The sequence below is a fragment of the Saimiri boliviensis genome, chromosome 6 (assembly GCF_048565385.1).
Source record: "Saimiri boliviensis isolate mSaiBol1 chromosome 6, mSaiBol1.pri, whole genome shotgun sequence".
NCBI classification, from domain to species: Eukaryota; Metazoa; Chordata; class Mammalia; order Primates; family Cebidae; genus Saimiri; species Saimiri boliviensis.
In genome coordinates, this window is record NC_133454.1 from 126,775,521 (window position 1) to 126,802,339 (window position 26,819).

The 26,819-nt window shown below is 59.0% G+C and overlaps 1 protein-coding gene across 1 annotated transcript; it reads left to right on the forward strand.

The window, feature by feature from the left end:
* Positions 1 to 6,785: 6,785 nt before the first annotated feature.
* On the forward strand, positions 6,786 to 26,819 carry GRK2 (G protein-coupled receptor kinase 2). The gene is made up of 21 exons (XM_010351973.3): positions 6,786 to 7,180; positions 17,429 to 17,505; positions 19,277 to 19,350; positions 19,494 to 19,595; positions 19,699 to 19,773; positions 19,912 to 19,973; positions 20,795 to 20,846; positions 21,156 to 21,247; positions 21,526 to 21,625; positions 21,707 to 21,785; positions 21,879 to 22,009; positions 22,319 to 22,413; positions 22,484 to 22,591; positions 22,804 to 22,870; positions 23,383 to 23,483; positions 23,966 to 24,032; positions 24,112 to 24,207; positions 24,485 to 24,647; positions 25,116 to 25,252; positions 25,341 to 25,454; positions 25,554 to 26,819. Exons 1-21 carry the CDS (start codon positions 7,068 to 7,070, stop codon positions 25,716 to 25,718), a joined length of 2,070 nt encoding a protein of 689 aa, XP_010350275.2. The 5' UTR covers positions 6,786 to 7,067; the 3' UTR covers positions 25,719 to 26,819.

Below are 26,819 nucleotides of genomic sequence, written 5' to 3' on the forward strand. Positions count from 1 at the left end.
TAGTAGAAGCCACCACTGTCTAGAACCTCAACCACAGAAGAGCCCCAAGGGTCCTCAACCCAACCCCCTGTCCATGTTGGTAGCCAGACATTTACCTTAAAAGACTGATCTAACTACTCCCTCCCCTGCCTAAAACCCTTCATTGTGTTCATCTCAGGATAAAGTATGAATATGGCATGTAATGTGACCCATGAGGCTGCCAGGCCCTCAGGCTTTATCGCCCATCAGTTGTCTCTCTTCCTCTCCACCCATAGCCTGCTTTTCAATTAACACCATCTCTGGGCCTTTGCATATGCTGTTCACTTCACCTAGTACGCCTTACTCCGTTTACCTATTACTTTCTCTGGGAAACCAACTCCTCTACTCCAAATGATCACGCCAGGCACAGTGGCTCACACCTAGTGGGAGGGTCGCTTGAGGCCTGGAGTCCAAGATCAGCTTGGTCAACACGGCAAAACCCCATCTCATTACAAAAATACACAAACAGGCCGGGCATGGTGGCTCCAGACTGGATCAGGCCAGGCACAGTGGCTCATGCCTATAATCCCAGCACTTTGGGAGGCTGAGACGGGTGGATAGCCTGAAGTCAGGAGTTCAAGACCAGCCTGGCCAACATGGTGAAACCCTGTCTCTACTAAAAATACAAAAATTAGCCAGGCGTGGTGGCGTGCGTGTGCCTGTAGTCCCAGCTACTGCGGAGGCTGAGGCAGAAGAATTGCTTGAACCGGGGAGGCTGATGTTGCAGTGAGCCAGGATAGCACCACTGCACTCCAGCCTAGGAGACAGAGTGAGACTCCATCTCAAACAAAACACACACACACACACACAATTAGCCAGATAAGGTGGCATGCGCCTGTAGTCCTACTATTCAGGAGGTTGAAGCAGGAGAATCACCTCAGCCTGGAACTTTGACACTGTAGTAAGCCATGATCGTGCCACTGCACTCCAGCCTGGGCGACAGAATTGAGATCCTGTCTCAAAAACAAGACCGGTCTGTTCACCATTTTTCCAGGCCGCAACTCTCAGAGCCCAGGTTCAGAAGGAAATAGCACGTTTCATGCATGTGCAGGAAACTGAGGGCAGACCCCAGAGGTTGGGGACACCTGGCCTTCCCACCCCAATCCAATGGGCAGGGAGTTCCACCTCCCCAGAGCATGCCACAGGATAGCAGGCACAGGGACAGGGAGAGAAACACACCTTGAAAGACCCAGAGGAGGAAAGGCAAAGAAAGAGAGAGGGACATATAGAAAAAGAGATAATGGAGAAAGCCTGAGGAAGACATAAATGAGCCCCAAGATTCTCCATTGTGACACGGGTCAGGCGGTAGACCATTATCCCAGCCCAACGCTTCACACATTTTTTTTGAGAAGGTTTCACTCTTGCTACCCAGTCTGGAGTGCAATGGTGTGATCTCGGCTCACTACAACCTCGACCCCGCCGGTTCAAGCGATTCTCCAGTCTCAGCCTCCCAAGTAGCTGGGGAGTCACAGGCAGGCACCACCACGCCTGGCTAACTTTTGCATTTTAGTAGAGATGGGGTTTCGCCATGCTGACCAGACTGGTCTCAAACTTCTTATCTCAGGTGATCCACCCGCTTCAGCCTCCCAAAGTGTTGGAATTACAGGCGTGAGCCACTGCGCCCGGTCTGCTTCACACATCTTATTTTAGTTATTCCTCAAAACAATTCGGTGAGGTCACACGGGGGACGCCCTCTGTACAGATTTAAAAGGCTGGGCTCTGAAAAGTTAAGCAACTTGCCTAGGGAACCCACCCGGGTTCCTAGAACGTGGCACTGGGATCCGACCCCAAGTCGTTCCTACCCCACTGTCCGACACATGGCAAGTACCAGCGGCTACAATGTGGGCCCAGTGGGAGCGACAAGACCGTGCTTCGGACAGTCACAGCTGGTTGCGAGCGTCAAGGCGCAAAGCGGCTCGGGGAACCGGTTGATCGGCGGCGCCGGGGCGCATGCGCGCTAGGCGAGCTCCAAGCGGGCTGGGCGGGGCTCCGGGAGGATGAGGCCGGATGAGGGCGGAGCTTGGGGACAGGGCTGGGCCTGGCAGCTCGCTGGAGCCCGGTCTCGGCAAAACCTCCGATGCGGAAAAGGGGCTTGGACCCGGGGGCGGTGCGGCGAGTGTGTAAACTTTCCAGAGAGTTCCAGGAGGAGGCGCTGCTCCTGGGAGGCGGGTCGGGAGGAGCTAGGGGTCTTGAAGCCCTGCTATGGTTGGTGGGCTGGCGCCTGCGGCTTACGGTCCCCACCCAAGCTCCCTGCCCACTGCAGGAAAGCGCGAAGGGACCAGGGCCCTTTTTCCCTCGGGGCCTTTGCATCTACTGTTCTTCATTTGTGAAAAGCTCTTTTCCCTGCCCCTAACACGACTCTTTCCCTCCCGCCCTCTGGCTCTGACAAAAACGCCGGTCCTGAGTTTTCCCTGACTTCACCGGAGGAGGCTCTTGACTCAGAACTTGCCACATGCCTCATGGGGATGTTTCCCGCTTTCTATGAGATCAGCTGGGCTCTGCAGTGCCCTGCACGTAAGGAGAACCCAACGCATGTCAGCGGCTGTTAGCATGTACGGTTTGCCCATGAGCTCCCTGCCTGTGTCTTCCCGTGTTGGATCTGCAAGGCCAAGCATAGTTGCCTGGCGTGTTCTAGGAGCTCAACAAATACTGTCAAATAATGGAATGAATCAATCAACTCCCAGCATCCTGGCCAGAGCCTGACACTGTCTGGGCACTTGACATCAGAGGAGTGGCTGTCCGTGTTGGGGGGCGGGGAGTGTCCCCAGCTCAATCTGGCACACACCTGCTGAGGCCAGGTAAGCCCCAAGCTCACCCTCCTGCTCCGCAAAGCCCAGGCTGGAGGCGAAGAAGAGAGGTCTCGGCAGGACAGAACTCGCACTCCCGGGCCTTGGCATGTGCCAAGTCCCCACTGCCAGCCTCTCTCACGCTCATGCACACAATGTCATGTTCAAAACTTTTCCCAACCCTCTCCGACCCCTCCCCTGGCCTTCTTCCAAGTGCCCTCACTTCCTTAAACTATAGCTCTTGCCAGGTTAACTGGAGATATGAGTTTAGGGGTTTTCTTCCCCACCAGACTGGGCTAACACTGAGTCTTGATTCTTTGTGCAGCCTTTACTTTGTGCTGGGGGTGAGGGGTGCAGCAGTGACCAGGACAAATGGATACCAAGGGAGAGACCGCCGAGCAGGAGCTCTTGTGCCCACAAGGTGGCAGCACGAGCAGGAGCCTGCCACTCTGCCGGAAGTGGGGAAGGGCAGTCCAGGCAAGGGAACTGTAAAGTCAAGGCCCCAGAAGTGGAAATGGACTTGGCTTGTTCTAGTGACAGAAGGAAGACCAGAGAGGCTGGAGACTAAGAGGAAAGGGAAGGATGGAGATTGCTGAGTTAGAGAGATGGGCAGGCCCGAGACTGTGCGGGTCTTACAGGCCACAGGAAGTGGGGTGGATTTTATCGTAAGTGCAGGGGCAGTCATTGAGGGTGGGTTTTGATTGAGATCGATAGAAGCCTGAGCTGCAAGAGCAGCAGGGCGTGTGGAGAGGAGGCTGCTGCAGGCATGCAGGCCAGAGGTGACTGAGACTCAGACCAGGGTTTAGCAGGACACACGATCAAGCATGTACTTCAGAGACACACCAGGAATGCTGTATGAGAGCAGGGGTATACCTGGGGGCGGGGACCGGGTGAAGGAAGAGAGGAATCGAGGACAGCTCTTAGGTTTGGGGAAAACGGAGGATCCACGCCTGAGATGGGGAGGCGGGCGAGGAGCAGGTTGGACAGCGGCTGGGTAGTGGGAGCAAGAGCTCAGTGTGGGCCGAGCTAACTTAGCAACATCTATTAGTCATCCAGTGGCGATGCCAAGTAATGATGTGTCTGTGGGGCTGCCAGCTGGGCGGAGATAGGGCTCCACTCCTCTTTGCACTGCTAGCGTCCTGGCCAGGGCCCAGAGTAGTCTAGGCACGGAACAAAGGTTTGTTGAGAGAAGGAAGGCCCGAAGCTGCCCTGCAAAGGCAAGTTTGCAGTCGACCTTCCCAGGACCACCAGAGGGCAGCACCATCCCAAAAACCAGCCTCCCCCAGGCCTGGGGCTCATACCAACCTCTTCTGAACCTGGGGCTTCCTGAAGCCCCTTTTCCTGGGCCCAGGAATCAATAAAGGGAGACCAGCCCCCCTCAAAAGACCCCAGCTTCAGGCCTGGCAAGGGGTGTGGATGGGCCTGTGGGTGGGAGGGGTTGAGTTTTCAGGTGGGAGTGGGAAGGTAAGGCTACCTCCTGGAACAGGATGGCTGGCATTTCAGAACCCACACACAGACTCTGGTCCGACAAGTTCATCAGGCAGAATTTTTTAAATAGAGGCTATTCCCAAAAACCCTGGTTGACATGTGGCTGTGTTCACAGTCCAGAAGAGTCAGGGCAGGGCAGTGGGAGAGGAGGTTAGAGGCTTCCTGTCGTGGCATCTGGTCTTGTTCCAACCCAAACTCCATGTGCCCCAAGAGCTCATTCACTCATTCATTCACTCATCAAACATTGATGCCTTTGAGTCAGGTCCTGCGGTGAGCACTGGGAGCAAGGGAAGAACTAGGGGCACCAGTGACAGGAGGAGACAGTATGTACTCTTTAAATATATGTAGAGATGAGCATTTCCAACATCAGGATGCATTTTCCAGTTGAGGCAGACATGTAATGAGGCTTCACTCCCCACTGTCAGAACTTGCAATGATGCATCTTGCAACTGGTGATGGATAATAGGACCTAGAATGTGGTAGGTGTAGAATTGGAGATATACATTGTTGGAGTCAGGAAGTCAGGGAAGACTACCCGGAGGAGGAGAGTCTTAGCAGATGAGTAGGAGCTGGCCAGGGAGGAAGGCACACAGAAGGGCTTCCAGGCCCAGGAAACAGCAGAGGCACAGAAGTGAGAATGGGTGGGTGAGTTGGTGGGGGATCTTCAGATGCAGAGGATGGTGGCAAAACAAACAAGCTGGAGTGTCCAGGGGCAAGTCCTTCAAGATCTTGACTTGCAGATTAAGGAGTCTGTTCACCTACTCTGCTTTGGGCAGAATGGGGTGAGTCCTAGAGACCCTTCTAGGTCTCTCACTCTCAGTATCCCTAGAAGGCCTGGAGAGCTGCTTCTTGGTGCCAAGCAGGCAGTGACTCCATCAGATCTAGATCTGGGAAGGGCATCTCTGGTCAGGGACTGCATCAGGGCAGTGGCCGGCCATGGGGACCCTGAGAAGTAAATAGATTCGAGGAGATTCACAGGAGGTCAGAGAGTAGGCTACAGTGATAAATTCGATTAGAGAAGGGGAGAGAATGAAGGAGCAGTCAGGGAAAGGAAACCTGGGGCTCTGATATGGGTATCTAGGTGGCAGATGTCACCCACTGAGAAGAGGACGTCACCAGCTGTGACGTTCTCCGGTTCCAGGTTCTGCTGGGGCTGATCCAAGAAGGTAGCCTAGAAGCGCACAGAGGTGGGAGTCTTGCTTTGCAAAAAGATCCTGGTTGCTGGTCTGCAAAGTGGTTATGAGATTTGAGCTCTATGTGCCCAGGGCTGGGAGGAGGGTCCTGTCACTTTGAAAGCAGAGAGGGGGTTGAGAGAGGGGCATGTTGAGATATGAATGCTGCCTTGAGACACTTGGCTTTCCCCACTCCGGGTGGACTCTCAGCAGGGTGGTTTTTCCCTGCCAGGCGCCACTGAGACCTCTGTGTCCTCCGAAGCTGGGAGAGGTTTTACCCCTCATATGGAACCATCATGAAGGAGCATCTGGAAGGGATGGGGTATAGGGAAGGGAGCTGCCAACCATGCTGGCCAGGAACTTGGGTCTACGAGCCAGTTGGGGGGTGAGGTTGGGTGCAGGGTCCTTGATCCTGAGTGTGCCTCCTGGGCCAGGATTGGTTCTGGAGTAAGAGGGGTGGGACTGGGGATGGGGGAAGCCTGCAACTGGACTGCAGTTATCAGGTCCCAGGTTCTGGGCGACCTACTAAGGATTCTGGGTCCAGTGTGGGCCCCAGGTTGGATGTCTTAGTCCTGAGTCCGTGTCCACAGTTCTGGGTGTTGGGTCTAGGACAGTGGTCTGGAGTTGGTAGTCCAAGTCTAGGTCTGAACCCTGACCCCAAGTCTAGGTTCAGGGTCATGGTAGTGGCCTGGGGTCAGAATCAAGGTTGGGGTCAGTAACCAGGATGGGATCGAGGTCATGGTCCAAAATCTGGTTCTGGGAGCTGTTGGGAATGTGGAGTGAGTGTCACAGTCTGGGTATGGCGTTGGAGACCCAGGGCTGTGATCTGAGGTCATGGCCAGAGTCTGAGGTGCTGGGCCAAGTTTGAGTCTGGGGTCCTGTCTGCAGTCTGGTGTCAGGTCGTGACTTCGTCCAAGGCCAGGGAGTCCGGGGTTATAGCCAGGGTCTGAGATGGAAGTCCCGGGATCGTGTTCCGAGGTCTGGATCTGTGCCTTGGTGAGCGTCCAGGGTCCTTGTGATCCACGTCTGGTGTCAGGGCCACGGCCTGATTGGGGAGCCTGGAATCCAGAGATGTGACCCGAGGTTATGGTCAGGGAGTGGGTTTGGGGTCGTCTTCGGTGCCGGGTCCCTGTCGTGTTCCAGGCCCGGGTCGCCGCCCAGCATCCAGGGCCGTGGTCAAGGCCGGGGACTGAGCCCGCGGTCTCAGGTCGGCTTCGGGGTCAGGCTCCGCGCGGCCTCCAGGGGGCGCCGCCGCCCGCCCGGCTCGGCCCCTAGCGGGCTCGCTGGCGCTGTGCGCGGCAGGCGGGGCCGGAGGCGGCGGCGGCTCCCGGGCGCGGGCGCGCGGGCGGCGGCGGCGGCGCCCCGACTGCAGTCCCGGCGGGAGCGGAGCGCAAGCCGGGGCCGGGCCCGAGCCGGCGCCATGGGGCGGCGCCGCCTGTGAGCGGCGGCGAGTGGAGCCGCGGGCGCCGAGTGGGGCCAGGCAGGAGGCAGCGGCGCCCGAGGCCAAGCGAGCCGCGGCCGGGCCGGGCCGAGCGCCGAGCGAGCGGGAGCGGCGGCGGCGGCGGCGGCGGCGGCGGCGGGAGGAGGCAGCGCCGCCGCCAAGATGGCGGACCTGGAGGCGGTGCTGGCCGACGTGAGCTACCTGATGGCCATGGAGAAGAGCAAGGCCACACCGGCCGCGCGCGCCAGCAAGAAGATCCTGCTGCCCGAGCCCAGGTGAGGAGAAGGCGCCCGCGGCCCCAGCCGGACCCCGCTGGCGCCACGGTCGCGGCCCCAGACCAGGGGCCCCGCGCTCGACCCCGCGACCTGGACCCCCGAGGCCGGTCCTCGAGACCCCCTGTCGGCCTCCCAGCCCGGAGCAGCGCGGCCTTAGCGCCTGCGGATCCAGACCCTAAGCCCCTGACCCTGGCGCCTGAGCCTGGAGCGCCCCAACTCCTGAGCTCCTCTGTCCCATCGGCCCCCGGACCCGCTCGGGTACCCCCGGCCGCCCTGCTGCCTCCTTATCGCGCTCCGTCGGCCCCCCGCCCCGCCGGTCGCTGTCAGCCTCTGGCTCCCGCCTTCTCCCGCAGGGGCACGGTGCACGCCTTCGTCCTCCTCCGAGCAGCCCTTGGTCCCTGAGGGGTCTGCTCCCCTCCGCCGGCCACCATTGACCTCGCCTGACGATGTCACTCACCCTTTTGCTGTCCCTGTTCCCGGCACCCGCCTTGGGGTTTCTGCTACCCCCACCCGTCTCTCCTCCAGTCTACACTTATGTGAGGTGTGGGGGGACAGCCAGTCTTCCGGACTCTTCTCCCACCCTCTGGTGGGGTCGCTGTCCTGGGTTTGGGCTTGAGAGTGCTTTCAGGGCGGCGTGGTGTGCAGGACCTGGGGTGCTGCGGGCACCCTCCCCATCAGACTGCGCTCAGCTGGGGGAAACATCCCCAGTGCCCTCTCCCCCACATTCCTCCTCTGGCGGGCCCTGCATATGGTGCCCTGTGGGTGCTGTTGACCAGGGGCCCTCCCAGCACACCTGCAACAGCTGGACCTTAGCTGCCACCTCTCTGTAAGACAACTGACATCACACCTGGTTTCAAAGTTTAGACTGTTCAGGATGTAGGTGTAAAAGTACACAGGATGTGGACGATTGCTGCGGTTTGTCCAGCATTTTATGGCTGACAGAGCCTCTCTCCACTCTGTGAGCCTCTCGTCGGGTAGGGAGGACAGGTGTGGCTTTTGTCCCTGTGGAACAGGTGGGGAAACTGAAGCTCCAGAGGTGAGTGGCCTGTCCAGAGTCACACAGGTAGTCCCAGGTAGCATCTGGCCAACAGATCAGGGCTTCAGACTTCCGGTTCTACATTTCATCGGCTACTCTGGCCTGTGCCAGTGAGCAGATTTGCCTACCACGATTCCTTGTGTCGTGTGGCAACTCCTCGTGCTTGCTTGACAGCCTCCTGGTGCCCACTGGGGCCTGTCCACACGGCTGTGGTCTTACCGTGTGACTCTGGGTCTTATCTTTCGACCCACCCTTCCCGCACCGGGCCTTGATCTTCTCATCTGTGAAATGTGGATGGCGTGAAATAAGAGCTGTGACTCCGCGGTGTCCCTTGGCCTTTGAAGCAGCCATCTCAGCCCCGGCTGCCACTGCAGGGGTGCCATGCCCGTGGCCTTCACTGGCCCCCTCTGCCATACCCTGCTCACTGGGTGTTCAGATTGACTGAACATCAAGCCTGAGAGAGGAAAACTGGTCTGCATTTTGAAAAGGCCGTTGGGGCCTTTATATTTTTCTAAGACGTTTATAATCAGATTTCTCAAAACAGGAACCAGACTGACTGTCAGCTGGGGGCTGTCCAGGGAGCAGTGACAGTTAGTACAGAAACGAGTTCAGAAATGACAACGCCACGAGGGAGGAAGTGGGGGAGTCAGCCTCTAGGGCTCGAAACGGCTCTCCTTGGTGGCCACAGCCTCGAGATCCCCCTGCAGGATGGAGTTCTGCAACGTGTGAGGCGGGGCCTTTTCTGGAACTCTCTGCCTTCGGGTAATCTCTCCCCAGAATGCATTGCTTCAGAAAGGGCGCCGCCTTGGCTTGGCTCTGCAGGTGTTAGAACCCTGAGAAACGAGCTGTTCTTCTTTTCCTGTCCTCTTTCCTATCCATGGTAGTGATGGTGATAATGATAGGAATTATTACTGACTTATTTTGACATCTGTCATCACAGTTCAGCCAACAACCAACCTGTGAAGCTGGCTAGATGATGCCTGGCATGTAGTAGTTGCTCAAGAAATACCAGGACTGTGTGATGCCCCGTGCAGTCCTGAACAGGAAACAAGGTCAGTTGGGATTCTAGGAGGACAGCAGGACGTTGAGCCGGGCAGCCTAGATTTTCACATTGGGTCACCATCAGCAGCATGGCTTTCGGCAAATTGCCCACCTCTGTGAAATGGACTGGAGGCACTAGTGCCGAATGTCAGTATGCTGAGGCCTGGGAAGGGGTGCGGGCTGCCCTGCCTGGGGCTCCAGGGCTGGGGCATTGGAGGCAGGCCACCCTTTGCATAATGCCTTGCACACCCAGGGGGGCAGAGGCTCCCCCACCCAGGAAGGTGATCCGGCCATGTCTCACGTTTGCCTGGCACTTTCCAGTTTGCAGAGTGCTTTTTACTTTATTTTGTCCGTTTGACAACTGTGGGAGGCAGACCCAGCAGCTGGGATTCTCCCCTTTGGCAATTAGAGTCATTGAGACTCAGGGATGGGAGGAGTCGTGTCCGCAGCACAGAGGAAAGCTGGAATGGGGCCTTGCGTTTCTGGACCACACAGGCCAGTGCTATTTCGCTGTTGTGCTGTACCCCCTCCACCCACACCTGTACACCACCATTGTCACCCCTGTCCGCATTTTGTGGCGTGGGCTGACTGGCACCCCTCATCTGGGACCATCAGCTGTCACAGTTCACCAGGCTCAGCCTCCCCCGCGTCGGCTGGGATGGAGCTGCCCTGGCAAGGCTACTGCACTGAGGGGCAGCTCTACTTCAGGGCACCGTCAGATACAGTAGCCTGTCTTCCCCATACCCACAAGGTCAAGGGCAGAGGCAGGGAGAGGGGCTGTGGCTTCTCTCTGTGACAGGGTGCCACTGGGAATTGTTCACACCTTGGGGTGGCCCACCTTGGCAGCACCCCCATGGCTGGTGCCTGGAGATGTGGCTTGGCCAGGAGCTGGGCTGGCATCACAGCTCTGCATTCAAAAGGCTAGGGAATGGGAGTGGTTGGGCACAGTGCTACACTGAGTTGGCACAGGGGCCTCCCCTTCTGTCACCCTATAGAATCCGAGGACACAGTCCTTCTCCCTGACTTTCTTGTGGAAGGGGCAACGTAATGCAGCCTTGTGTATCTGGAAGATGGGAGACCTGGCTTCTCCCTCTGTAATACCACCAGCTCACATGGGACCCAGGCGAGTCCCTTAGTCCCAGTGGGCCTGCCTCAGTTTCCACCTCGGTAAAATGAGGGGGTTGCCCTGTCACTCTCAGGGTCTGTGTTCTGGGCCTTGCCCTCAAGGAAGTGCTGTCTCTCTTTCCCAGCAGCCAGTAGTCTTGTAGCTATCATCATTTGCTTACTATGACCACTGAGGCCTCACGTAATTAATCTCTGGGCTCCTAGCTGAGAACCCTGACTGGGCGGTCCCAGGAGGTTTCCCTGCCCTCCTGGTGACAGTGGCAGCCCCAGCAGCAGATTGTCAGAGCTGGGTGCCTCTTGCAGCCTCCCGATTTCTTGGCTGTTTCCTGGTCCCTCCCCCACAGAGAGTTTCCTCCTTCCTGCCCCTTTCTGGCTTCCCCGTCTCCCCAGACCCTGCCCCTGTTCCTCCACTGCTGCCGCATTCCTGTTAACTCTTTGCAGCCAGAACTTCCTGCCCTTAATTTGTGGGGGGAAGGGGTCCAGCGGGAAGCTTTTCTCCCTCCCTCCCTCCTTCCTCCATTCCTGCAGCACCCGCTGAAACCCTGCTGCTTCCAGCCTTTGTCCCTTACCCAGAAGTTTCCACTTCAGCGGCAGCGTTCTCCGGACTCCTTTCCCTGAAAACAAGATGATCTTTCCTGCAGTCACTCCCTCTGGGCCTTTGAAGTGCTGCTGTTCCCCAGGAATGGGGCTCTGGGATGTCTTTCCCATCTGTTTTCCTTTCCAGAGCATGGGTTTCACTTATTTGCCATTAAGTCGCCCGCCCACCATTACCTGGGTAAATGGATTTGAAGGGAGTGTGAGCAATGCAGGTTGGAATCTGTGCAGGAGAATCTGGGATCTGTTAACTCAGAAGGAGGTGTCCTATTAATGCACGATCAGTTCCTAGTAGTAAGTTCCTGGTGACGTCAGGTGAAGGCACAATCCGCAGCCAGCGTCTCCTCCCCATGCCTAGGTTGCACCCAGGTGGGCTTGGCAGAGGGCCGAGTGCTCAGGCACTGGTGGGTTTGGACTACACGCAGTTGGTTGCTGTTTTCGGGATATTATGCTCTTGCCTCGGAACACACAGCAGAAACCAAAAGCACAGTGTAGCCCTTGAGGACGCACAGCCTCCCCATACCTGCCCCTTCTTCCCGCCCTTCCTGACTCTCGGCTGGCTCCCCATGGGTCAGTTTCTGCTGGTGGATGGAACTATATTCACATTATTTCTACTCTGCTGCAAATGAGATGCTAAAAATGAGGTGTTTGGCTGCAGCTTTTTTCTGAAACAATAACATCCCTTCTCTGCTTTGCTGCTTACTGCAAGGGGACCTGTCTATGCTGGCAGAAGTGGGTTTTTCTGGTATTACCATGTTGGCAGCTCTGTTCCCTGGTGGGGACAGTTTTCTGACTCTAGAAACCAGCTTGTGTTTGGGGTGGGGGACAGCTTCCTCCTGGGAACTGCAGGGCACGGAGTTCTGGAAGTTTGTTCTTGGTGCATTCTAACGTGATGTAGATTACGGTCTCCATGTCGGCAGTAAATTGCAGGGTGTGGGTGCTCATGTCATATTTGTGAAGAAGCCGTGACATTTGACAAGGCCGCCAGAGTGCCTCTTCCCAATCATCACCGCAAGGGAGCTGCTTTGTGGCCGCCGCGATGTTCCGGAGCCCGAGCTCCTGCAGATCCTGGCTGCCTTTGCAACCCCTGCTCAGGGCTTGCCTTTTCTCTCCCCTGCTCAGGGCTTGCCTTGGACCTGACGGTTTGGGCTGGTCCTTCCCATTTGGTCTGTAGGCCCGTCCTTGGTCCTTGAGCTCTGAGGACATTGTTGGCCCCAGGGAGAGTCATTGAGAAATATTAAGAAGCCCCAGGGGACTTCCTCTGCTGCTGCCACCTTGGTGTCAGGTTTCCTGGAAATGCCACAGGGAGCACCTCAGCTGCAGCCACAGGCCCTGCTTCGCTGGCTGGTGAATGCTCATCTCCCAGGCCGCGATGGTTCCCAGAGTGGCTGCACCAGACCTGCCAGGCTTGTAGCCTTTGTGCCAGTTTGCATCGTCCTGGATTAAAGCTTTAGCATCACTGTTGCACGAGGGGCACAGAAACCATGGTCCCTGGCTGCCAGCTGTCAGCCAAGGCTGCCTCCATCCTAGGTTCCTGGGAGTGGGGGCTGCCCGCTTCCTGCCGCCTGTGGTCGGGGTAAGGAAGGCAGCCAGGCCAGAGGCTGGGCAGGTGTCAGGGTCCTGCGACCCCGTACCCAGCTCTTCCACAGAGGTCAAGGGGAGAGTGGAGGGTGCTGTGGTGGAAGACCATTTCTCAGGGAGCCTTTGGACATTTTCTTTGCCACTCGCTATGGGCTTTGGAGCATGTGGCCCAGTCAGCTTCCTCCAGCCTCCGTTTCCTCGCTGTCAGCAAGAGTGTGTTTGCCTCTGACTTGTCACCCTCTCCTGTTCACACAGCTATGGTCTCTGACGCTGAGCAGGAGCCACCTGAGAGAGCCCAGGCCACAGAGCATGGCCTGGACTTTGCATTTCTTCTGAACCATGAGGTGCCATAAGTTACCGGAAGTGCGTCCCTCAGTGCCCACTCCTTCCTGTCACCCAGCACTCACTGCTTACAGCTGCTCACTGCCTGCTGTCGCCAGCTTCGGGCTGGGCCTGCTCTGGGAGCAGCAGGAGCTGGTGCAGGCTGTCCTCGATGCCGCGGTGCTGGGAGTGGGGCTGACCACTCCCTCCAAGGGCTGGGCGGGCCTCCTGGGCACTAAGCGCCTCTGTGCAAGGAGCCCTTGACTTTGGCAGGGCAGGCTTCAGGCTCTACCTCCTGGGCTGCAGTGTAGCCATGCAGTGCCTGAAGCTGGTCTGTGAGCAGGGGAGTCTCAGCCACCCTGCTCAGCTCAGCCCTGGCCACAGGCCCCATCCTCCGAAGACATGGCAAGTGTGGAGAAAAGGCTTAAGCAAGACTGGTTACTGGGTGATTCCACTGTGGACTGTTGGTGAGCTGTGGGGCGCTGAGGAATGGGGCTCGGGCCGCTGTCTCCCACGGCCCAGCAGCCAAGGCACGGTGGACAGCACGGCCAGCCTGGCATCTTAGGAGTCCCCGCTCCTGCCATGTCCGCCCAGGCTTTGTAAACGGCCAGTGCAGCAGTGGCGATTCAGTACCTCATTGACATCCTCATTTTACAGGTGGGAAAAATGGACATTTAAAGTTTATGACCAGGCCTGGCCTCCCAGGGAAGGAGGTGGGAAGGGCCATTTGGAACCCAGGCACCCATCCAACAGCCAGAGCAAAGGTGGCTCTGAGGCCCTTCCCCAAAGGCCTTGGGAACGAGAGGATCCTTCTATCTGGAACTGTTGAGGCCACTTGGTTCTCCTGATGCTCCGGAGTAGATCTTGGGAGCCACGTGACCCTGAATCTCAGGGTTGCTGACCCGGGTTGGGGCAGGGACACGCTCTGGGCTCACTGCCACTCCAGACTCTGCCAGTATCAGGGAGCGGTGTTGGAGACAAGGTGACCCAGCCCAGGAGGCTGTCCTGCCCCTGTGCCCCCCTATGCTTGCCACCCTGGCAGGAGCTGCCCCCAGTGGCATGTTCTTCCAACCTGCCAGTTCCCTTGGTTGCCAGACCCATGGGGATAGACAGGAAACCCTAAAATTGCCACTTTGGGGGCCTTCCATTCAAGGACTCTGCTCATGCCTGACCTTGTGTTTGGTTTCTTGTGGCGGCGGGGCCGGGGCGGGGGGGTGTTTATTTTATTTAAAAAACATTTTTTTCTTTTTAAGGAAGAAAGTAGAGTGCTGTGGGCTGGGAAGAATGCGGTGGCCATGCCCAGGGGTGGCTACTGAGGGGAGAGACGGCCTCCGAGCCCCGGGTCCTGCTTCCTGCTGTTCCCTAAGAAGGAGAAAGGCCGTGCCCAGCAGGCTCCCCTGGCTGTTGTAGGCAGGTTCACTTAGTGAGCATGCTTCCCCCTTGGAGATTTTGTGTGTCCAGCTGAGAAGTGGCAGTGGCTCTTCCCTGGCTCCTAGGTGGCCATTCCCTCTGCCAAACTGGCAGCATTTTTGCAGGCTCCCGGGAAGCAAGACTGGAGGTCAGTGGGGCTTACTGCTGAAGCCCCACAGCTCCCGTTCCCAGGACCATGCCCGGCTTTTAGTGGGTGAGCCCCACAGGCTGGAATGAATGGTTTTGCCTGTCATCTGCATCTGCCTTCTCCACCTTCCGCCTGACCAGCACCTGGTCATACACTTGACCCTCCACTGCCCCAGAAGACTGGCATTTTGTGATTTTTTAAAATTGCTTTTCTTCATCCCCTTCTGTGTCCCAAAACTCAAAATCTGGGTGCAAAAGCAGAGCACCCAGAGCTGAGGCGAGGGGTGACAAAGGCCCTACCTTTCCGGCCCACCCCCCACACGAGATGTGGGCCCCTGGCCTTGCGGTTTTCTCCACGCCCCCGTCTCCCAGTGCACAGCCTGTGCCCCAAGGCCACCCAGGGCCCAGGCCTTCTGTCTCTAGGCGCCGAGGGCAGGGACTGTGTCTTTCTCAGTCAAACAGATTTTTTATGAAGTCCCTGCTGTGTGAGAAGCATCAGTCTCTGTCCACTGTTTCCTGTGTCCCTGGGAGTCCCACACGCCGGGAAGCATGTCCTTGATGGTGGATGGTGGCTGGTGGACATGAGCTGGCATGTGGCCTGAAGGGGCGGCTGTGCCAGCATGGACAAGGGGCCCATCCTCGGAGTTCCGGTCAGTTCTTGGAGGTCATCCTTGCTCCCTGGTCAGCGGGGGTGCGGGCTCACCTCTTCCCGGCCCGGCAGGGTCTGTTCCAAAGGAGTCACAGGATGCAAACTCGGGGTCACCTAGGCCCATCCTTGTCTTTAGTGTCCTACTTCCTGTTAGAGACAATTTGGAAGAGATCACGGCCCCTCCCAGCCTCTGAGGGTGGGGAGCAGGCAAGGGGGTGGCGGTCTCGGACCGTGCTCCCAGCAGCCCTGCTGGCTCATGCTATCTCACATGGCCTTTCCTGAGGAAGGCTTGAACCAAGTTAGATCAGGGGCCGAGGCCCGGGTTCCACTACAGCCCTTCTTGGAAGGACAGTGCCCAGCGGAAACGGATAGGAGCGCCCTCGAACCCAAGGCCGGAGGCCAGGCAGGGTCCATAGGCCAGGTCCATTCTGCCAGGAACCACTCTGCACAGACTGCTCTTCTGGCTGGAGCTGCTGCTCTTCCAGACCCTCAGGCCCAAAGCCTGGAAGCCCTCCCAGGGCTGGCCTGATAACCCTTCTCCCCAACAGCCTGAGCCTTCTACCACCCACCCTCTTCTTCCTAGCCAAGTGTTGCCTCTGCCCTGGGCTTTCTCCCCATGGCGCCTCCAGTGGAGTGGGGCCACCACCACCCTGGGCCGAGCCTCCTGAGTCCTGCTGTCCCTGCTACTCCTTGGCTCTGAAGCCCCCTGGGTTGCAAGGCCCTGCCCTTCCTCTCACCGTGGCCTTTGTGTGCCCTCTCCCCTCCCCCGCTGGCCTCTTGCTCTTCGCTGGGCATACTCTCTCCTGCCTGTTCCCACGTTCACTGACCTCCCTGGCTTCGCCACCTGCTGACATTCCGTTTGCCCTCCAGGAACCCAGTGGAGTTCACCTTCTCCACACAGCCTCTTCCTGACCCAGAAGGCTCCACCCCTTCCCAGGGCCTCTGCACATGCCGTCTGGCATCACAGGGTCAGAACCATGCTCTGGACAGGGCTGCCTGGAGCAGGGGTAGCTTACCTATGATGTACGCAGCGCCTCATGGGTAGATGTGTAGCAGGTTGTTGTGACCACAGCCTGGGTGGCCAGTCCGACCAGCTCTGGGCTGGGCTCCTAGGGTCAGGGCCAGGGGTGCAGAGAGGCAGGGGCCATGCCAAGCACAGAGAGGCCGGACTTGTGGATCCAAGTGTCTACCAGCTGTAGTCTGTTCACGAGAGGCCTGCTGGTGGCCCTATAAATCCTGCAGGGCCACATGAGCATGACATGGGCTCAGGTGTATTGGCCCTACAAGCCCCCAGCCCCGAACACACCCTCAGTATGGCAGCTATGCTTTATCAGGAGCCCAGACTAGTGAAGAAGACCAGATGCCAACCACCGCTGGCTGTTGGGACAGACAGGGCTGAGCTGGAGGTGGCCCAGGAGAGGGCAGGAGGGGACAGTTAGGTGGTATCTGAGGCAGGGAATGTAGCCTTGTGTGGCTCTCCCAGGCAGCGCTCAGTGTGGGGGTGAGATAAACAGGGTGGGGGTGTCAGGTTGGGTTTTGGGGATCACAATGGCCAGGCCCTCCCCTACGGCCATACCAAGCAACCCAGAGCAGAGGTCACATTTTATATCTGAGCACTAGGGACACATGGACCAAGACATGGCCTTTTCTTACAATTTAGAAAATCGAGATGTAATTCATACAGAATTCACTTTATTATGCGATGTAGTAGTTTTTAGTACATTCACCATGTTGTGCAATCCTTACCCCAAAAAGAAACCCCGTTCCCCACCAGCAGTCACTCCTCTCCCTTCCCCCAGCCACAGCAGCCACGGATCTGCATTCTGTGTCCGTGGATCTGTTCACATGGGTGGAATCTCACAATATGCTATGACCCTTTGACCCTACGCGTTGTTCAGCCTCATGTTTTCAAGCCTCATCCATGTGGTGTCTCATGTCGGTGCCTTGTTCCTTTTCATAGCTGAGCTGTGTGCCACTGTGTGGAGATGCCACATGTGTATCTGTTCATCAGGTCACAAACCAGGCTTTTGTGATTTGGCCAGGTTCCCAAAGCCAGCCAGTGGCAGCACTGGACCAGACCCCACAGGCCGTAGGCCTCTGAGCAGGGGCCCACCTGCTGGCCACCCTGGCCTTTGGGGATACAGCCTGGCAGGAGTGGTGCAGGCAAAGGCTTCCTCGAAGCTCTCTGGTCTGGCCTGTGGCTGGGATAAGTAGACCCAACAGGGTGGCCTCCTTCCTGGAGGGAGCAGTGACACCACCAGCAGTGCCCTCAGCTCGTGTTTCTGGGCCTGCAGCCCTGACGGGGCTCTGGGGGCTTCTGCTTACCGTGCCCCCCATCCCTCAGCATCCGCAGCGTTATGCAGAAGTACCTGGAGGACCGGGGCGAGGTGACCTTTGAGAAGATCTTCTCCCAGAAGCTGGGTGAGTATGGCAGCGGCTCTGCCAGCCACTGGGGTTGACTTCTTGCCTCTACCCCAGCCGGCCCACCTGTGCTCCCCACTCTCTGGAGATTTGGCCTCCCATCCACTCAGCAAGACCCCAGGGGTTGCTCCAAGTCTCGGTGACCCTGCATGCCTCCCAGACCCTGGCCATCAGCCCAGGAAGCCCCATGGTGGGGGTGGGGGCCCAGAGTCTTCCAGGGCCATCAGGGAAGTTCCTCCTTTGGGGTTTTTGTTTTTGAGAGTTGCAGCTTCCCCTTGGCGCTGCCGCAGCTGCTCTGGGCCGTTGGTAGAACTGACAGGAAGAGGCGGGGCCCTTCCTGTGGCGCCTGCTGAGCTGTGGTTGGCCCCGCCCCACCCCATGGGCCCTCTTTGTAAGCAACCTGCCTGGCGCTGGCCCTCCATTTCTCCAGCTGGTGTCTGATGCCTGCTCTCAGGAGTCTTATGCGACCCACCTTGTGGATCTGGCCTAGAGGGCAGGCTTGGGACAGGTCTCAAGGAAGCAGGTGCCAGCCCCACATGGCTCTGATTTGGCCTTCCCGAGAACAGGAGCTGAGCTCTGGACAGAAAGTATCCTGGCCCAATAGGATCAGGCATTGGAGATCAGCCTGGGGAAGATGGTGTGTCAGGAAGCACAAAATTTGGGTCCCAGGCCTGTGCCATGTGTCCTTGGGCCAGTTGCTTTGCCTCTCCGAGCTGATGGTGTCCTTATCTGGGAGATGGGCCTCATGAGTCCCACTGCGCAGGCCTGTTAGGGTCAGATGAGAGCACTGTGCCCACTGTGAAGCCCCGCCCTGTTCCTCAAAGACCCTACCCTAAAGGCCAGGCAGTGATGATTGAAGTGATGGCCGCCGTTCTGACCCAGGTTCCCAGGCAGTGTCCCTGAAGACTTGGGAGGCCACCCAGCATGAGCTTAGTCACCGTGTCAGACTGAAGGCCTGAGGAGGGCCTCTGTCCCCTGGTAGTGTTCAGGGGCCAGGTCCCAGGGCCCAGGCCCCTCATTCAAGCATGAGGACACCCTATCTGGGGTCTCCTGAGAACCTTTCCTGCAGTCCACCTTGCCTCTCCAGTTTCCTGTGGCCCATTCCCTGAGCCCCTAGCCCCCAACCTCTTTCCCAGGGACCTGCTACCTGGTGGAGGAGCCCTGAGTTCCACTCGAGCCTCTGCCACAGATAGTGTGTCTGACCAGTTCCCTGAGCCTCAGTTTCCCCAACTGGACCCGCCCTCCCTGCCACTTTCTCAGGCTGCTGTGCAAATCAGCCAGACAATGGAGGGAGGCTGGGTCCAGAGGAGTGGTGTGGCCCCTCAGAGCCCCCTGCTCACCTTCCCCGCGTGCTGGAGCCTGACCTGGCCCTAGTGGCCACAGCATCGCAGGGCCCCTAGACGGATCGTGTTGCACCTGCACAGCCCGCCCTGGTGGGGAGTGTTGGCCTCACAGAGCAGGCACAGGGCCCTGCTACAGTGAGTGGGGGCCCAGGTGCCAATCCTGGCTGCCCATCTCCATCCAGCTGCCGCCTGGGGAAACAGATTTCAGGAATAGGGTAGAAACAGAGGGGCCCCAACCCGGAATCCAGGAATCTTCAGGTTGGCAGCAGCCTTAGCAGCAGCCTGGCCCACCCCCTACCTGGGGCCAAGACCACTTCTGCCACCTCCATACCCAGTTCTGCCCAGGGAGCCCCAAACCATGCCATCTGCAATGATGGGAAGGGCTCTGAGAGAGGCATGGCTCTGTGACCTGATACGGTTGCCTTCAGGGTACCTGCTCTTCCGAGACTTCTGCCTGAACCACCTGGAGGAGGCCAGGCCCTTGGTGGAGTTCTACGAGGAGGTGAGGCCCAGAGGCCCAGGCCCTGCTCTGACCAGAGAAAGGGAAGGAGGTTGGGGCAGCTCTGTGGAATCCACAAGCCGCCTGGCGTAGGCGCCTCTGTGCCCTGCTGGCTATAGATGACCCACGGGAATCCTGTCCTCCAGATCAAGAAGTACGAGAAGCTGGAGACGGAGGAGGAGCGTGTGGCCCGCAGCCGGGAGATCTTTGACTCGTACATCATGAAGGAGCTGCTGGCCTGCTCGCACGTGAGTGTCAACTGGCCCCGCGTGCTGACCCAGAATCACTTGTGTGTTGGGAGGGGAAGAGAGGACCCTGCAGAGAATTCATGGCCACTTCTGTCTTCCTCAGCCCTTCTCAAAGAGTGCCACTGAGCATGTCCAAGGCCACCTGGGGAAGAAGCAGGTGCCTCCAGATCTCTTCCAGGTGTGTGCCTCCCAGTCCCCGCCCAGGCGAGGTCACCTTGGACAGCTCTGGGTCAAAGAGCGTGGTGAGCCAGGGGCAGGGCCTGGGCAGCCATGGTCTCTAGGGGCTCAGTCACGAACTTCCACCTTCCTCCCTTAGCCATACATCGAAGAGATTTGTCAGAACCTCCGAGGGGACGTGTTCCAGAAATTCATCGAGAGGTGAGCACGGGGTGATGTGGAAAAGGAAAGGGGAAGAAGAGGCCACTCTCAGAGGGATGTGGCTGGTGTGGAGGGTAGAAGCCAGCCTCCGTTAGGCCTTGAGCTGGCAGGTGGCTGGTCTGTCGGTGGCCCCCTTGCTAGGACTCCTGAGAGGTCAGACAGGCTGCAGGTCACCCTCTCCCAGCCTACCCTCCTCAGCACCAGGCAGCTCACAGCCTGTCTCAGGCTATTCTCTGGGAGCTGGGAGAGCCGCACCACCTGTGGCTCTTTCTCTCCCGAGGGCTATGTAGCATTTTGCTGGCCCAACTGGGCTGAGAAGCATCAGGGTCGGTAGGGGTGGGCGCAGGAGATCACACGGCCCCCATGGCCCTCACCGCCAGAGTTGACACAGTGGGTGGGAATTGTTGGCAGATTTTGGCTAGCTTTAGAGAGTGGCTTTTTTAGTGTCACTGCTGCCCAGCCATGGAGTGAGCTCTGTGTCACTAGAGGTATGCTAGCAGGGACGAGAGATGCACTTGTCAGGGATATGGGAGCAGCAAGTTGGGTTAGACTGGAAGACTCCTCTCTATGCTGATCTGATTCCAGCAGGAAGCCACAGCCAGGTGGCCGAGGCCCGTGCTGGGCACCCAAGCAGCCCTGGCTGGCACTGTGGGTGGGCAGGCCCTCAACATTTCATTCCTGGAAGAGGACATTAAAGCTCATGATGTTTCCACATCTACCCTGATGGGACCCCGGGGAATGGCTGATAGGTGGGGTAGGCTCACAACCATCTTCCTTTCCACACCCTGAGTGGCCCCTGAGTCCAGGTTCTTCTCTTCCAGCGATAAGTTCACACGGTTTTGCCAGTGGAAGAACGTGGAGCTCAACATCCATGTGAGTGGGGCTGGGTGGGGCATGGAAAGCCATGCACCCTGCTACTCCTCTCCCGGGAGCCGGGCCTGGGACTTGGCTGAGAGTGGGGAGATGGGGGGGTGTCTGTCCTTTAGCCCCTAGGGCCATGGCTATGGGGGTCAGGGCCGGGATACCGGCATGGGAAGGCTGGAGCAGGTAAGTGTGTGGCAAGGACAGCCAGGACACGGGTATAGGGACCTGGCATGGGGCCAGCCACTGCTTCCCAGGTGCCTCTGCCCCACGGCCGGGCCCAGGCAGCCTGTGGTGACTGCAGCTGTCACTGCCCTGCAGCTGACCATGAATGACTTCAGCGTGCATCGCATCATTGGGCGTGGGGGCTTCGGTGAGGTCTATGGGTGCCGGAAGGCTGACACAGGCAAGATGTAAGCACCCTGCTTGGCATAGGGGGATGCTGGGGGAGCAGGGATCCTGGGAGGCCCCGACGACTGGGTTCCGCACAAGGCCACGTGCTGCCCCACCCACCCCTGTCTTGCCTTGCTATTACCCTCCTGCAGGCTTCTCTGGCCCCAGCCCTCCTTGTCTCTGATTTGTGTCACAGGCTGGTCCTGGGTCTAGTCTTTCCCTCAAGCACCCCCAGAGGCAGTCCTGGGCCCCTGTGTCAAGGGTGGGTGTTGACTGCTGCCCTCTGTCTGCCCTGTAGGTATGCCATGAAGTGCCTGGACAAAAAGCGCATCAAGATGAAGCAGGGGGAGACCCTGGCCCTGAACGAGCGTATCATGCTCTCACTCGTCAGCACCGGGGTGAGCTGGGCAGGCTGGGCCACTGCTGAGGTGCTGGAACCCCCATTGCCCCTGCTGACCTCCCCTCCCCTCCCCTCCCAGGACTGCCCATTCATTGTCTGCATGTCGTATGCGTTCCACACACCAGACAAGCTCAGCTTCATCCTGGACCTCATGAACGGTGAGTGCTGGCCGGGCCCCAGGGTGGGCTGGGCCTAGGCGCAGGAGGCTGGGGCAGGATGCTGAATGCCGCCTATGGGGTTGCCTCCCTCAGGTGGGGACCTGCACTACCACCTGTCCCAGCACGGGGTCTTCTCTGAGGCTGACATGCGCTTCTATGCGGCCGAGATCATCCTGGGCCTGGAACACATGCACAACCGCTTCGTGGTCTACCGGGACCTGAAGGTACGTGCCCTTGCTGGCCCCAGGCTGCGCCTCCGTGGCTGTCTTCTCCCTCCTCTCGGCATCCTGGCCACCAGGCCCAGAGGAGTGGGGCTCCTGGGACACGGCTGCCCTGTGTCTTCCCATCTCCACCCCTGCCCTTCCCACTCTCTGGGTTCAGGTTATGACTGGGGACGGGAGAGAGGACTCCACCTTTGCCCTTTCCTTGGGGACCAATCATCCTCTCCAGTGAAGCAGTGACCCAGCTGGCATCTTGCCTGGCTGGGCCCCATCCCGAGCCGTCCCAGGCAGCTCACTGGGCTTCCTCCACAGCCGGCCAATATTCTTCTGGACGAGCATGGCCACGTGCGGATCTCGGACCTGGGCCTGGCCTGCGACTTCTCTAAGAAGAAGCCCCATGCCAGCGTGTAAGTGCCCTGCCACCCTCCCCCTCATTACCCCTCAATACTCCTGCTCATGGCCCCCTTGCTCCTACAGGGGCACCCATGGGTACATGGCTCCGGAGGTCCTGCAGAAGGGCGTGGCCTACGACAGCAGTGCTGACTGGTTCTCTCTGGGCTGCATGCTCTTTAAGTTGCTGCGGGGGTGAGTGGCCTGTCCCAGCTGGGCAGGTGGGTCAGGCAGAGAGAAGTTCCTCCCCAATCCAGGTGGGAAGCCAAAGGAGGGGAGCCCATAGCTAGCTGCCTTGGTGTTAGGGGTGGCACCGTCCCTGACTTTGCCCACAGCTCATTCACACTGCCTGCCTCCATTTCCCCATTCCTGTCCTTTGACTTTGGTTTTTGGCCCCTCTCGCCCAGACATAGCCCCTTCCGGCAGCACAAGACCAAAGACAAGCACGAGATCGACCGCATGACGCTGACAATGGTGGGTGCGGGTCTCAGCGTGGGCCTCGGGGGGTGGGGGGCTCCTGTGGGTGATGCTGGCAACGGTGGGTACGGATCTCAGCTCGGGGCCACAGTGGGGTGGGGGATCCTATGGGGCTGGGGTCTCCTCTGGGTGATGTTGACAGTGGTGGGTGCAGGTCTCAGTTCTGGGCCCCAGAGGGCTGGGGGCTCCTGTGGGTGACGTTGACAGTGGTGGGTGCAGGTCTCAGTGCAGGCCACAGTGGGGCTGGGGGCTCTCGTGAGTGTCAGGGTTGTGACTCTTGGTTCCCGCCAGCAGGTAGAAATATCGGCCACTGCCCCTATTCTGGCCTCTGAGACAGACCTCCTGCCCCATAGGCTTTTGCCCTCGCTATGCTGTTGGAGCATGACTGCCAGGCGAGCTAGGAAGCTTCGCCCTGTCTCTCTGTGAGCCTGGGCCCCTCTCTCCCCTGAGCTGGGATGGGGTCAAATGCTCTTGCTCAGCCCCTGCCTATGTCCCACTCCTCTCCAAAGGCCGTGGAGCTGCCCGACTCCTTCTCCCCTGAACTCCGCTCCCTGCTGGAGGGGTTGCTGCAGAGGGACGTCAACCGGAGACTGGGCTGCCTGGGCCGAGGGTGAGTGCCCTGGCGCCTTGGGCATGCTGCTGGCTGCACCCCCCTGAGGACAAGGGCTGTGTCCAGTCACCTGGAGCCCCTCCAAGGTCCCAGCCTCCTTGGAGGAGCTCACAAGTTGGGGCATGGCCAGCCCTGTCCAATGTTCTCAGGGTGGAGGGGCTGCCCTGGGGGTTGCAGCTGCTGGAACCAGCTGGTAACTGGCTTCCAGAGGGACCCTTGTCACAGACAGTGATGATTGATAGCAGCTTTTTGTGTTTATTGAACATTTATTAAGCATTAGGCACAGGGTTGTAAAATGTACCAGTGCTTAAACTCAGAAGCCTGTGAAGTATGAACTGCTGTTCTCCCATTTGAGAGATCAGGAAGCAGCTCAGGCTCAAGGAACTTACCCAACTTCACAGAGCCAGAAATTGGCTCAACCAGGAGTGAAGCCCAGGGCTGGGGGGAGGTGCTGAGCCCAGATGACCCGCCCCTCCCCACAGGGCTCAGGAGGTGAAGGAGAGCCCCTTCTTCCGCTCCCTGGACTGGCAGATGGTCTTCTTGCAGAAGGTAACAGTCTGTAGCAGGGGCTTGGGGGCTCCGCACCCCCACCCCCAAACTAATGCCCATGACCCCTGTTCTACTGCAGTACCCTCCCCCACTGATCCCCCCACGAGGGGAGGTGAATGCAGCTGACGCCTTCGACATTGGCTCCTTCGATGAGGAGGACACAAAAGGAATCAAGGTACTGGGCCGTGCCTGGCCTCCTCCACCTGGGCTCTGATCCTGACCTAGGGGTGGATCCCTGTCCCTTCTTGCCACCTGTGATTCCCTATGCCAGCCCTGCCAGCTTGTGAGCCTCAGCTCCTCCACAGCCAACTTCCCTGGGGGGGAGCACTTGCCCTGATCGTCTCTACCCAGGGCCTTGGGTCTGGGCAGCCTGTGGCCGAGGGCATTCCGGCATCTGATGGTATTCTGGCATCTGTCTGTCCATGTGCCTCTGTCCTGTCCACCTGGCAAAGTTACTGGACAGTGATCAGGAGCTCTACCGCAACTTCCCCCTCACCATCTCGGAGCGGTGGCAGCAGGAGGTGGCAGAGACCGTCTTTGACACCATCAATGCTGAGACAGACCGGCTGGAGGCCCGCAAGAAAGCCAAGAACAAACAGCTGGGCCACGAGGAAGGTGAGGATCGCCCGCTGCTGTGGCATCAGGCCCCCGCCTGCTGAGGAATCAGCAGTTGGCTCGGGTTTAAGGAACTCGCCCTGGATCACAGCCAGAAAGTGGCCACTTTGGGATGGAAACCCAGGCCGGAGCCGGGCCTGGTGGTTCACGCCTATAATCCCAGCACTTTGGGAGGCTGAGGACTGTAGATCACTTGAGGTCAGGAGTTCGAGACCAGCCTGGCCAACATGGTGAAACCCTGTGTCTACCAAAAAATACCAAAAAATTACCCGGGCACGGTGGCACACGCCTGTACTCCCAGTTACCCGGGAGGCTGAGGCGGGAGGATCGCTTGAACCCGGGAGGTGGAGGTTGCAGTGAGCCAAGATTGCGCCACTGCCTGGGCGACAGAGTGGAGACCCTGTCTCAAAACAACAAAAAAGTCAACCTAGGCGGGGCCGGCTGAGCCTCCTCTGTCTCTCGCCTCAGACTACGCCCTGGGCAAGGACTGCATCATGCACGGCTACATGTCCAAGATGGGCAATCCCTTCCTGACCCAGTGGCAGCGACGATACTTCTACCTGTTCCCCAACCGCCTCGAGTGGCGGGGTGAGGGCGAGGCCCCGGTAAGGAGCCCGTGCGGGGGTCGGGAGCCGGGCTTCCGGGTGGCTGACGGGCCGGCCCTTACCCGCACCACCGTCCCTGGCCCTGCAGCAGAGCCTGCTGACCATGGAGGAGATCCAGTCGGTGGAGGAGACGCAGATCAAGGAGCGCAAGTGCCTGCTCCTCAAGATCCGCGGTGGGAAGCAGTTCGTGTTGCAGTGTGATGTGAGTGGGGTCTGGGACGGGGGTGGGAGGGCCAAGCGGCCGGCCAGGCCGGGCAGGCTCCGGAGAGCCCCAGCTGACAGCTGGGCTTGGTGTGTGCAGAGCGACCCTGAGCTGGTGCAGTGGAAGAAGGAGCTGCGTGACGCCTACCGGGAGGCCCAGCAGCTGGTGCAGCGGGTGCCCAAGATGAAGAACAAGCCGCGCTCGCCCGTGGTGGAGCTGAGCAAGGTGCCGCTGGTCCAGCGCGGCAGTGCCAACGGCCTCTGACCCGCCTGCCTGCCTTTTATAAACCTCTAATTTATTTTGTTGAATTTTTATTATTTGTTTTCCCGCCAAGCGGAAAAGGTTTTATTTTATAATTATTGTGATTTCCTGTGGCCCCAGACTGGCCCAGCCCCCCAGGAGGGGCCCGCTTGCCTCGGCTCCTGCTGCACCAACCCAGCCGCTGCCCGGCACCCTCCGTCCTGACCCCAGGGGCTGCCTGCTCCCAGTGTCTTCCTGTGGGGGAAGAGCGCAGCCCTCCCACCCCTTCCCCGAGGGATGATGCCACGCCAAGTTGTGCCACCCTGGGCTCTGTGGGCTGTGCTCTGTGCCAGCGGGCACTGCTGGGTGGTCCAACCTCCCTCACCAGGGGCCGGTGCAGCACAGGGATCCGACTTGAATTTTCCTGCTCAGAAGGGGCAGGCCCTGCACTATCCTGCCCCATGGTGTTAGCGAGAGGAGGGGCCCATTGTCTCCCTGGCCCCCAAGTCCTCCACAGTGACTCGGGCTCCTGTGCACTTATTCAGGAAAAGCCTCTGTGTCACTGGCTGCCTCCACTCCCACTTCCCGGACACTGCGGGGCTCAGCCAAGAGGGTGGCACTGGCGGCAGGTGCTGCTACCCTCCCTGAGGTCCCCTCTTGCCCCCACTCTCAGCACCTGGGCTCAGGGACCACAGCAAGGCAACTGCGGATTGGGCCATAATGGCCTCGCCTGGCCTGAGGTCTCCCTGATGCTGGGCCAGATGCCACCCCATCTGCCCACACAGTGCCGGCCGGGTGGGCAGGCAGCGCAGCAAGGAGGCCAGCTGGGGCCCATCAGTGTACCCTCTGCCCCAGCCCATCGGTGTGCCCCCACCCGGGCTGGCCAGCCCCACAGCCCATGTCCTGTCAGTGCCACCGCCTCGGGGTGCCGCCTCGCCCACCGCATGCCCCCTCGTGCCAGTCGCGCTGCCTGTGTGGTGTCGCGCCTTCTCCCCCTTGGGGCTGGGTTGGCGCACCCTCCCCTCCCGTCTACTCATTCCCCGGGGCGTTTCTTTGCCGATTTTTGAATGTGATTTTAAAGAGTGAAAAATGAGACTATGCGTTTTTATAAAAAATGGTGCCTGA